This window comes from Hippopotamus amphibius, chromosome 13, assembly GCF_030028045.1.
Source record: "Hippopotamus amphibius kiboko isolate mHipAmp2 chromosome 13, mHipAmp2.hap2, whole genome shotgun sequence".
NCBI classification, from domain to species: Eukaryota; Metazoa; Chordata; class Mammalia; order Artiodactyla; family Hippopotamidae; genus Hippopotamus; species Hippopotamus amphibius.
Window position 1 is genome coordinate 99,362,607 of NC_080198.1, and position 11,522 is coordinate 99,374,128.

Here is an 11,522-nt window from a genome sequence, read left to right on the forward strand (position 1 = left end):
CACCCCGTTACCTCTGCAGTTTCAGGCTCTAGAAACTTGCCTTACTTGAGGCTGTTTCTTGCTACGTTTTTGCCTTTTAAGAGTTTTGTTGTGTTTTTTAAGAAGATTTTTCATTCCATTTCCAGTATAAGTGCTTTTTAAGAAAAACTTCCTTTATATGCTATGAATGTGTTGGCTTTTTAAATTCACCTTGTCTAGAACAGTTAGAAAAAAAAACTCACCGATTAAAAAATCCTGGGTTTGTAGTCCATAGTTAATAAATGCTTGAATTTTTCTCCCTTATCTTGAAAGTTTGTGAACTTTGTCTGTATTTGGTTTAATCTAAACAGTTTCCTGTATTGAACACTGATGTACAAGGAATGAATAGAAGTCAAGACAAGCAGACCTGGTGGGAAAAAGCCTTGTACTCTCCTCTTTTTCCTGCCTCAGAGTGTGAAGGTAAGGAGACCTGCATTAGGGCATTCATTCATCCGCTCAGGTTTCTGATTCATTAAGAGCAATCTGAAAATCAGTCCAAAAACATTGTGTGTGGCTAGTGTTTGTCAGGCACTGGGGACACAGAGATGAATGAGGACCAACCCTGCGCGTCCACCCACCACAGCCTGGTGGGGGCGGGGCACGGAACATACCGGAGCCGCACTGCTGGCCACTCCCAGCGGGAGGTGGAGGAGTCCAGGGAGGCCCCCGCTGGGAAGGCTGGGGATAGGCGGGAGGGTCTGCGGCAAGCGGGGTGGGGGCCGGGGACCCACTGGGCCCAGCTGGGGCGTAGCTGAGGCTGGAGACGTCAGGCAGGGGACGAGCTGAGCTGGTCGGGAGGTTCGGGGGTTCAGCTCAGTTGGGTAAAGTGAAGCAGGCAGGAGAGAGGGCCACTTAAAGGAGTTCACATTGGAGGGTGTCAGGTCAGGTGTGTTTTTTAAATAATTCCAGCAACAGAATGGAGTAGGGAAGGAATTGAAAAACTGAAGGGCCCCTGCTGGGGTTCTTAGGCTCTTGCGGTGGTCTGGGCGTGACAGGATAGAGGCCTGGACTGAGGCCCTCGCAGGGGCAGAGAGAGCACAGAGCAGTATCGAGGTTCTGTGGAGGGTGCCAGAGTCTGTTTGACTTTCTGTGAGGAGTGAACAGGGGGAGACCGGGGCGAGAGGGACATGGGCGCGGTGACAGGCCTGGTGAAGCTGAGCTGCATCTGCGAGCCTGCCAGCTGGGCCTGCTCGGGGGCTGTGAGAGTCCTGGGCTGTGAGGGCGGGGGGAGTGAGAATTAGGAGGCAGCCTGAGTGGTCAGCTCCAGGTGCTGCGCTTGTGCAGACTGCCCTGGGCTCCCGGGCGCTGTCAGCTCCAGCGCTTCCTTAACAAGCTCTCAACAGGTCAGTCTCTTGCTAGTATTTGCATGTCCCCATAAGTCGTCTGTCCCCAGCTAATCAGTAGTTAACCTGGAGCAGTGATGTCCCTCACTGCCCGCGGGGGTTTGCGCACTCTGGGGGCTCTGGACGCCTGCGCTGGCCTCCCCTCGCAGCCTGGCCTCAGCCGATCGGGGTGGGGCAGGGGGAAGGCTGGAATCGTTTGCTTCTCTGTTCTATGGGCACAAAAACGGCTTCTCCGACCCTGCCTTCCTCCTTCCCATGGAGTCATGAGGGTAGCATAGAGCAGAGTTTTCATTGTTAGCATCTTTTTTATTTAGCAGCATTTATTAAAGGCCTGTTCCTCCATCATTAGCTGGTTGCTATTCATTATTTACAAGATGTTCTCAATCTTTTATATAACCCCCACGAACGCCTGGTGTTCAGGTGAGGTAGCTGAGTCTCAGGTTAATTGCCCAGAATCAGGCACTAGCCGTTGAGCTCAGGCTTGAGTCCAGGCTGCCTCCTTGTGGTCCAGAAGCTTGCTCTCTATATCAGCTGTCTGCACTTGGGGCCTGGGAGACGCCAGGGTGAGAGGAGTGCAAACCAGACCTTGACCTAAGTGCAGTCCGGTGCACTGAGTGAGTCCCAGATGCAGTTGATGGGAATGCCTGTGGGGAGGGCCAGGGGCCCCGGAGCAGTGTGGCGGGAGAGCGCGCCCACCCTGGAAGGAGGGACGCAGTAGTGGGGTGGGGGGTGGCGGGGGTGACCTCCGAGCACACTGCGTTGGTGCTTCCTCGGTGTGTGGCTGGCAGCCTGGGCCTGGTCTTCTGTCCTTAGTGAGAGCTGCGCTTCAGCGCTCATCTCTGGGTCCGTGGTTATCTGTGCAGTGCCTCGTAGGTGTCGTACGCGGTGGTTAGTACGTTCGGCTTTTTGTAGGTTGCGGAGTGCACGCAGGGAAACTTAGTGTGTAACTACAGTAACCAGGCTTTTGAATGGCTTGAAGTCGACGGTGAGTTCAGTCCCTGCACAGTTGCCTTGTGGTGACGTTATGAAGCGTGGTTCCCTCGGCCTGTGGGCTGGGGGTGCAGAGTCTCCAGAGACGCTTGGCTGAGAGCAGGGGGCCCCTCCTGCTCAGCAGCCGTGCCTGCCGGCCCTCATCCCTGCCCCTGAAGCTGCTGCCGTCGCTGAGGATGAGCCAGCAGCCCTGCAGCCCTGAGTCAGCACCTGACCTGGAACCCCGCCCCCCTGGGAAGCGGGGCAGGAGCGTTGTCCCTTTCTCCAGCGAGTCCGGGGACGGAGGCTCCTAAGGGAGGCAGTGTGACCCGGAACAGCGAGGGCACCCATCTGGCACAAGAGCCCAGCCCCTGCTGTGCCGCCCATCCCTGCTGTGTGTCCACACACACACACCCCTTCGGCAAACATTTCTTGCATGCTTACCTTGTGCTAGATGCTGGGAACACAAAGACCTTGTTCCTGCCCTCCTAATCAGCTGACCTCGGAGCAGGACCTGAGGGAGTCAGAACACAAGCATGTGGCCGCTGGGGCTACCTATAGGGGGAGGTCCATGCAGGAGCGCCAGCTGGGGCAGGAGCAGGGGTGCACTTGCTGTGGCCCCTGTGTGCCTGGCACTGGATGGGGCAGGCGGGGGGCCAAGACAGCCAGGCAGCAGGGAGCCCGACCACACCGGCCTTGCAGACTGTGTGCCACGGCAGGTCTGACCTGTGCTTGTGTCTCTAGAGCTCATACACTGGATTCAAAATGTTTGGAAGGCTCCCTTTGAAAACCCTTAGAAAAGTGTTTGTGTTATTTGAGTCTTAAAGGGAGAGTCCTGCAGGGAAACAGTATAGGTGATACTTAGGGGCTCAGGAGACAAAACTGAGCTGGAGCCCAGTGCCTCCATCCCCAGCTGCTGGACCTTGGGCCATGACAGACCTTTCTGTGCCTCCATTGTCGGTATTTGTGAAAGTGGCTAAGAGTAACTAGAGTATCCTCCCTTAGAGGAGAATTGTGAAGAGATCGAAGACACGGGTTCGATCCCTGCTCCAGGAAGATCCCACATGCCGTGGAGCACCTAAGCCCGTGCACCACAACTATTGAACCCATGTGCTGCAACTACTGAAGCCCATGCACCTAGAGCCCATGCTCTGCAACAAGAGAAGCCACGGCAATGAGGAGCCCGCACACCACAACGAAGAGTAGCCCCCACTCACTGCAACTAAAGAAAGCCGGCGCACAGCAAAAAAAAAAAAAAAAAAAAGACCCAACACAGTCAGTAAATTAATTAATTTTAAAAAAAAAGTAAAGTGCCTAGAACGGGCCTAGCACATGGTCACACCCGGAACACGGGAGTTGTCAACCTGCGGACCATGGACAGCCCTGACAGCAGTCCGCGTTGCCTTTTCCTAACTCCTGTGGCTTCGCTGACCCCTCCCGTCCGTACAGGATTCCTAAGGCAGGAAGAGAAGATGAGGGAGGTGGGAACGGGGAGACCCGCTCCATCTGTGGGCGTATCCTCGCCAAGGATGGTTACCTTCCCACCTCATACACGCGGTTACCAAATGCAGTGGGGTGTGGGGGTGATGAGGGCTTGGTAGGCGAGCTGCGAAATGATGACGGCCCAGAATGGGTGAGGGTGAGGGGTTCCCTGCCTCTTGGGAGTGCGGGGCACCTTCCCCGGCTGTCCTGAGGCGGGCCGGCCCCAAGCCCAGGGCTCTGGATGGTAGCGGCTGTGGAAGGTGTGATACTTGAGGCTGCACACCCATTCTCTCTTAACTTGCACAGAAATCTGTGAGGGCGGATGGTGATCCTGTTTTAGAGATGAGAGTACGGGGGTTCCAACAGGTTCAGTGATGTGCTGCAAGTTAAATTACAAGTACGTAGCCTCATCAGGAATCAGCTGACATCTGTCTAATCCCAGAGCCTGGGGTTTTCATGAACTGACACTAGTGTGAGGGCCCGAGGCTGTCAGAACTGAAGGTGGTGGCGAGTGCGGCCTTGCGTGGGAGGCCAAGCAGGGCCTAGGGGACCTTCCCTCTGGCACAGGCTGCCTGCCCCCAGTGACAGCAGGAGGGCCCACAGTCACTGAGCGGGCCCTGCTGCTGCTGTGACGCCTGGGTGGTGTGCCCGCTCCTGGGGCACCTCGCAGTGACTGACTGCTGCAGGCGGCCAGGCGGGCGTACCGACTCCTGGTGATGCCAGCCCCACCCCTCTCCCTGCACCTTTCCGTGGAGGTAAGGTGACTGGGGGCCGAGCTCAGTGAAGGCTGGTGGGCCTCAGCCCTGGCTGTGCGTCAGAATCACCCGGGAGCTTTTCAGAACATGCTGATCCCCGGACCCTCCCCCAGACCAAGTCGGTCAGAATCTCAGGTGTGGGCCGGGGCTTCCAGACTTTTCTTAAAGCTCCCCAGGTGATTTGAATGCGAAAGCAGTGTTAGAGCCATTGGACTAAATGATTTATTTGATTCCTTCCAGTTCCCGCTTACAGTCCCACCCCTACGAGGGCCGCTCCCCCGGTCACACCGCGAGCCCCCTCTCCTCTCGTCCCACAGATGGCTTAGTTTGTGCTGAATTGAGGAAGAGCAAAGGGGATATCACCTGGCTTTGTTTTCTCCACTGCACCTCCTCTTGTCTGAAATTCCTTTGTTCATTTGTTCTATGAATACATACATGGTCCCCCTCATCTGTCTCCCACACCCCATCCACGCGTGAGAGCTTGGACCTTGCCGGTCTTTTTCTCCTGTGTTCCCAGGGCCTGTCACTTAGAGGCGTGAGTGTGTACGTGTTGAATGAAAGTGTCATGGTGGGTTAAGAAGGATGTGTGGTTATGCTGGCCTATTTTCTTTCTTTGTTTTTTTTTTTTTTTTTTAACTCCATGAACAAATTGATAGGAGAATTTTTAAATTGGCCTAACGATTTCCTTGTACACACCTGGCTGGCTGACATTGACCACGTCTGCTTTTAATGACTACTTAAAATCTCCAAAGGGTTATAGACCTAACGAATCTGACTTTTCAGTGAAAAATGAAACAAGAATGTATGTTTCATAACTGTGTCTTAATGAAATTTCCCCCCCTTTCCCTCTTTTCCCTTCTCCACTCAAAATGACTAAGAATGTTATACAAATGCCAAGGGAGAGAATGGTATAGAAGAAAATCCAGATGTTAAAGAAATGCCCAGTAATGAAGAGCGTCTGTTAGATTTTAATAGGGTAAGTGGACCGCCCCCTCCTCACTGTGAACTTACCAACGGCCACCAGCGCCCCCGAAGCCTGGGAGTCCTGTGACTGCCTCTCCCCGTCGCCACCTCTTTGGACGTGGCCTTTCTCGTCTGTGGCCCTTTGGTCTGCATCACCTCCCACGTGTGCTCAGGCTCCCCTCTCTGCCTCCAGCCTGCCCGTCACACTGCCGCCAGAGGGAGTTTCTCCACACAGATCTGGCCCTTTCACTGCCCCTGCAACCCCTCGGGTGGGTGCCCTCTCACCTCCCGAGTGTTCCCCCGAGGGAGCCCGTATGGTGCGCACTCGCCCTGTTCCCGTGAGTGCCCTGGGGCGGGTAGGCAGGCAGGTGCGTGAGTCGAGGGAGCTTCATGGGCCTCTCAGTGTGACTGTCAGTGTCAGTTGAAGTCTTGTGAGAAATTGCTCCCAGAGCGCCCTGTGGTCTTGTTGTCCGTGGACCTGTCGGACTTAACACATCAAGACACCTGTTGGGGGCGTCCCTCCGTCTCCGTGGATGTCCGGCCCCCCAGCATCAGTCCCCGGACCCAGAACTCATTCTCAGTTCCTCCTCCTCTCACCTCCACACACAGTCTGTGTGCCCGTCCTGACCACCCACCTCTCAACCGGCCCTAGTCCTCCTGCTTCTCCACCTCCATCCTTCACGCTCCCTCTGCATCACCGCCTGCTGCCGGACCGCTGCCATGGGCTTTGCTGTGGGCTTCCTGCCCACCCCTGTCCCTCCCCTGTCTTCTACCCACACCGCGAGGCAGAATGACCTCACGAGTGTTCTTCGTTTAGTCTCACAGCTGCCCTGGGACATGGGTGCTGTTACGGTGTCGTTTTGCGGAAGCAAAAACTAAAGGCCCATAAAGATTCAGAACGAGTATTTAAGGTCGTGCGGGCCTGAGCCGTGACCCTCCGCCCTGAGTCTGACTCCCTCTGCCGACCGCACTGTCCTCTGGCCCTCGCGCACGCGCGCTCCCCGGCCGGCCCTGTGTTCACCCTCGTCTGCCTCTCCAGCCCACGTCCCTGCTCCCCCTCCTCAGTGTGGGGTCTTTCTGTGCTCCTTTCTCGGGGGCTCTCAACCGGGGACAGGACTGCCATCTGAAAGTGCGGAGTGGATGCTTGGGGGGTGTTGCTCGCCACTGTGACGGGGGGGCATTGCTAGTTATAAGCGGGGGGTGCTGCTTACTGTGACGGGAGTGGTGCTAGTTACTGCAACGGGGGGGCATCGCTCATCACGTGCGGGGGGGGGGGAATTAGCAGTCGCTCCTGGGGCGAGGTTCGTGTTGCTGGTAACTGCCGGGGTGCAGGGAGGCATTACCAGGTGTTACGACTGGGGAGGGACTACCACTTGCACTTCGTGTCCTGAGGGCCAGAGATGCTGACCATCTTGTGGGTGGGGAAGAGTCACACACAACCAGAAGTTTCCCTAACAAGTACCAGGTACCGATGCACCCCCAGGTCAGAAACACAGCCCCAAGGTCCCAAGCCAGCGCTGGCTGTTTCTGTGGCTCAGCTCGCTTCTCAGCCTTCAGGCGAGGGCACCTCTCCTCCAGGGAACCACCCTCCCCCCACTCCTCCCTGGGAGCCCCATCAGCCACAGCCCCGCTGTTCAGTGCAGCAGGAAGCTGGGAAGCCGTGCTGGTTGGCCTGCTTGTGGTCCTCTGCCCTGGAACATGAGCCCCAGGAGGGAGAGGCCGTGCCGTCTTCCCAGCTCAGAGGCTCGTTTCCATCCAGCCCTGACATCGGCAGCATGTTGTCCAAGGAGCTGAATGTGGAGAATTAGGATTTGGGATCCTGTACAGATCAGAGAGGAAAGCGTGTTTGTTTTGCTTTCAAACAGGAAAACTTCATATTTTTGTAACTCTGTACCGGAAATCATCAATGATTTGTTTCTTAATCTCTGTATATGAAGAGAATCAAAAATATCTGGCTTTTGACCTGTTGAAAATTGTCCCTTTAATCTTAGGTGTCTTCTGTTTATGAAGCAAGGTGCACAGGAGAGAGAAATTCTGGAGCAAAGTCGAACGGCTTCCGCAGAAAGATGTACTCCAGTGCCAGCTCCAGCTCGGAGGACACGGGCTCAGAAGGTGGAGGCGAGTGGGTGGACCCCGGCGAGGAGGAGCTCTTTTCTCGAACTCATCTCTAAACCTGCAGAGTAGTACAAATTATTTTTAAAAATTGATACGTGAGCGAAAAGTACCCTTTTGTGAGGCCTGTTAATCTAAAACAACAACTTAGGTTTCTTCTTCAATTAACTGGTTCAGATCAGTAATTATCTTTCTCTTCTTGCTTATTTTAGAGTTGAGGACAGCTATCCTGTTGAAGATTTTTTTTCCAAGCTGTTAAATTCTTGGCTATTTGAAATAGACTAGATGTGTTGTCAAACCAAGAATGGGTGTGCATGTGCTCGTCTTAGAAGCATCACTGCCTTCCGCATCTTCACTGCAGTTTCCTTCCTTCCAGCTGCAGTCACGTCACTGTCACCTTACTAGCACCGCGGTGTCAGCAACCACTTCCGCTCTTCAGAGACTTTAGCTTTGGAACCTTTAGGCTTTGTCCTCTCAGAACTGGGATGTGAACACTTACCCTGCAGTGGGTCAGTGCCTTTCTGACGGCAGGAGGGCAGCATGGGTGACACATGCCCAGTCTTCATTCAGTAAAATCTCATGTACATTAAAGTAGGAGCCACAAAGGGTGTGCTTCTAGAGACTTACAAATTACTGTGTTTTCTCTCGTAGGATTTTCCCTCTAGAGTATCATGGACAGTACCATGGTTTGTGACATTCTTGCTAACCGAGGCAGCCAGGGGTTTGAGGTGTGCGGTAGCGTGTGAGGCCACGTGGGGTGAGAGCGCACCCCAGCCTGCTCTTAACCTTGCAGTTACGTGTCCCCCAGACACCGTCAGGCTTATTTGCGGTGAGTCTTAAAATGCTCAGTGAGGACCTTAGTTGCAGATGAGATTTTTCTGGTGACCGACATTGAATCGAAGCCCCAGAACGTGAGATTGTAAACGTTTGGCCTGCAGTGAAGGCCACCTCATCTCCCCAAAGAGACCTGGGCTGCTGCAGCTGGCTGCTCTTGTGGCTGTGACTTCGTGTAGCTTAGGTCTCACTTTGTGTCTGAAAGAATGTTCTGGGCAAGTTCTGTGTGTGGCGGCCCGGGGGGTCGAGTGCTGATTGCTCCCTGCCTGTGGGACTGCTTCACGGGACCCGCCTTCCCGAGTCACTCGGGAGGGAACCCGAGGGTCAGTCCATCTCGTCCGGTCCTGTCCGTTCGTGATGGTCGACACTTCCTTGAGCTTTCATGCCGCCGTGCAGCAGGTTGAAGTTAAAAAGAGCAATATTTGCAAAACCTAAACGTTTAAAATTGTTTTTCTTTTTTAACCAGTTCATTGTTTTTTTTTTTTTTTAAGAAAAAAAAAAACAATGTGTGAAATCAGTTTAGCATGTCTAACATCAGGAAGTCTAATAGGGATGAGACAGCTTCACCACGGATCCTGGAGGGCAGCATAAACACGTAATTTACCAGCTGGGAGCTGAACAGGCTGAGAAATACATGATTTGCTTCTAGCATTGGGTTTTGTTGCCTTTCTCTTGATTGATGACGCAGAAAACTCCATCCAGGGCTGTGGAGTCATCCCCGGCGCTGTCTGTCCTCACTGTGGGAAACCTGACGGGCCGTCGGGTTTGGTCTCACCACATGTCAGGGTTTGTTTTTATACAGCACATCTTTGACACTTTAAAGTGGGTTTGTGTGTGTGTGCGTGTGTGCGTGTGTAAGGTTTTATGTTGCTGTTATTTATTTACAGACTTTATAAGGTTTTATGTATTTTTCTTTCTTCCAGAGCTTCCTAAAAATTGATTAGCATCTGCACTGAAATATAATTTAACAGCAAAGGCAAAAAAAGAATTGGAAGTTGTAAATTCCTAAAATCACTACAGTGACGATCACCCTAGAAATCGTTGCTTATGTAGCCGAGACCAAATAAATCTATTTCAGACACAGCCTTTAGCTCGGTTGATTTTGGACAGCTGCTTTTTTATCACGAAAGGGCTCCAGGTGGTAAAGGTGCGACTTCCTCACACGCTGGTGGGAAGATTGCACCTCCCACGGGGGAGGGGAATGGATGATAAGCGGGCAAGGGGATTCGCGGATTGTGTATTTATCTGTTTCACCGCTGAGTGGCTGCAGCCCGCGGCTCTCAGCCACAGCGTGGAAAGCGTGGTTTTCAGTTTTGGGAATGGATGGTCACAAAGAAAAAGCATTTTTTAAAAAGTTGGCAAAACGCTGAAACGCACTGTGGTATGAAGCGCATTGCATTTCCACAGCACTGAAGTATCAGTTTTCCATTCCTGGGCTGAGATTTTTTTCCCCGTGGTTGTATTGTTCTGATTTCACGTACACCAGAGTAACTGATTTTTTGTTTTCTTGTGGAGTTAACACCAAATAAAAAAAATTAAAAACAGTTGGTTGTCTTTATTTATCATAGCAAAGATTCTTTTATAAAGAATCCCAGCCTCCTCCTAAATTACACGTGCCCAGGTCACATCATTCCAGAAGACTGTTTAGCTCTAACTGTAGGCATTGCAGAAAGTATGGGCATCAGCTTTGCTGGAGAAGAAAGTGGGTGGGACCTGCTGAGAAAAGTCTGTCTCCCCATCCCCACCCCTAGGAACTGCTACCTGAATCTTGCAAAGAACACACCATTTCTGTCACGTGGTGGTAGACAAAGCTTAGTCTTTTTGTTCTGGGAGATAAAAAAATCCACGTGTTTATATTAGCACGATCACTGTACATTGTAAGAAAGGAATCAGTAGACATCTTTGCATGTCAATAATGAAAGATCTGTGTAATCAGCTGTAGGATTCTATTATATGGATTTAACAGGTTCCTTGTGGATCAGCATGTAGAATGTTTCTTTCATGTTTGCTCATTATTCTAAATAGCATTTCTGTGGACGTCCTGAAACATGGGTCTCCTCGGGCAGTGGCTCCGGAAGGGCCGTTCCAGCCTGCGGGACACCTGCTGCTGGGGGGTGGGGGTGTGGCCAGCATCACACGGACACGAGGCCCTTGAGATCCGTGCGTGAGCTTAGACGTCCTTTTCTCGTCGTCCCCGAGCTGAGCCCGTGCCCTTCATCAGCGGAGGGGAGGGTTCGCGTTGTGTTCTACCCATCTTTTCCTTTATGGTTTCTGGGATGTGTAGGCGTGTTTTTAAATGCTTTCTCCATCTTAAGAGCATAAAAATATTCTCCCACATCATGTGGCATAAATCTCTGAAGCGTACGACATGCAGACAAGGACCAAAGCTGAGGGCGTCGGCCTCACTTTCCCCAGCTAGCTGACTGGCCTCTCCCACACTGTCAGTAGGGTGCCCTCTGCCGCTGCCAGGACCTCTCCCTCGGTCACCTCTGTGCCCAGGTGTGCACCCCGTGGCCACACCGACCACTGGCTGCAGCTCTGCTGTGGCTCTTTGAGAACTGTGAGCGTAGCTGCTTCACACGCGCTCCCCCCTGCACAGGGGTAGGGGTGCCGAGCTAGACTTGAGAAGGGTGGCCGTGTGCACAGCCCCTCGTCACCCAGAGACAGGGCCCTGGCCTGTTACTGTCCCCGGGAACTGTGGCATCACAGCCAAGTGAACAACAAAGGGGTGTGAAGACCCCTGTTTGGGTGTCCCTAAGGTTCTGGGTGGCCGCTTCTGCCACTGTAGATGCTGCCCCGGTGGCCCTGGGCACATGGGCGAAGGGGCCGTGGCAGGGCCTGGGAGGCCCGCGTCTGCACAGCTGTCTAGGAGCAGGAGGAGGGCCCAGCCCCGGTTTCTCAGGAACAGCTGGGTGGACGGCCCCCCAGGCTGGGCTGTCGCAGGCAGAGACCAGGACGTGAGCTTCTGCTTCTGAGACCACTGCTGGCCTCTCGTCGCTGGCAGGTAGTTAATAACATTTTCAGGGACAGTTGCCTCAGTTTACCG

The 11,522-nt window shown here is 53.4% G+C and overlaps 1 protein-coding gene across 9 annotated transcripts in view; it reads left to right on the plus strand.

Moving 5' to 3' along the window:
• KIAA0232 (KIAA0232 ortholog) overlaps positions 1-10,020 on the plus strand; it is an 82,330-nt gene extending 72,310 nt beyond the window's left edge. For 5 of the 9 annotated variants that reach the window (XM_057704370.1, XM_057704376.1, XM_057704373.1 and 2 more), the window contains 3 exons: positions 330-438; positions 5,446-5,543; positions 7,522-10,020. In XM_057704370.1, the coding sequence (XP_057560353.1) occupies positions 330-438; positions 5,446-5,543; positions 7,522-7,701 (387 nt within the window). In that variant the 3' untranslated portion in view covers positions 7,702-10,020. Of the gene's footprint in view, positions 1-329; positions 439-3,335; positions 3,606-5,445; positions 5,544-7,521 lie in introns of those variants that run through there. The other 4 variants (XM_057704374.1, XM_057704375.1, XR_009048669.1 and 1 more) reach the window with 4 other exon arrangements.
• Positions 10,021-11,522: the final 1,502 nt, after the last annotated feature.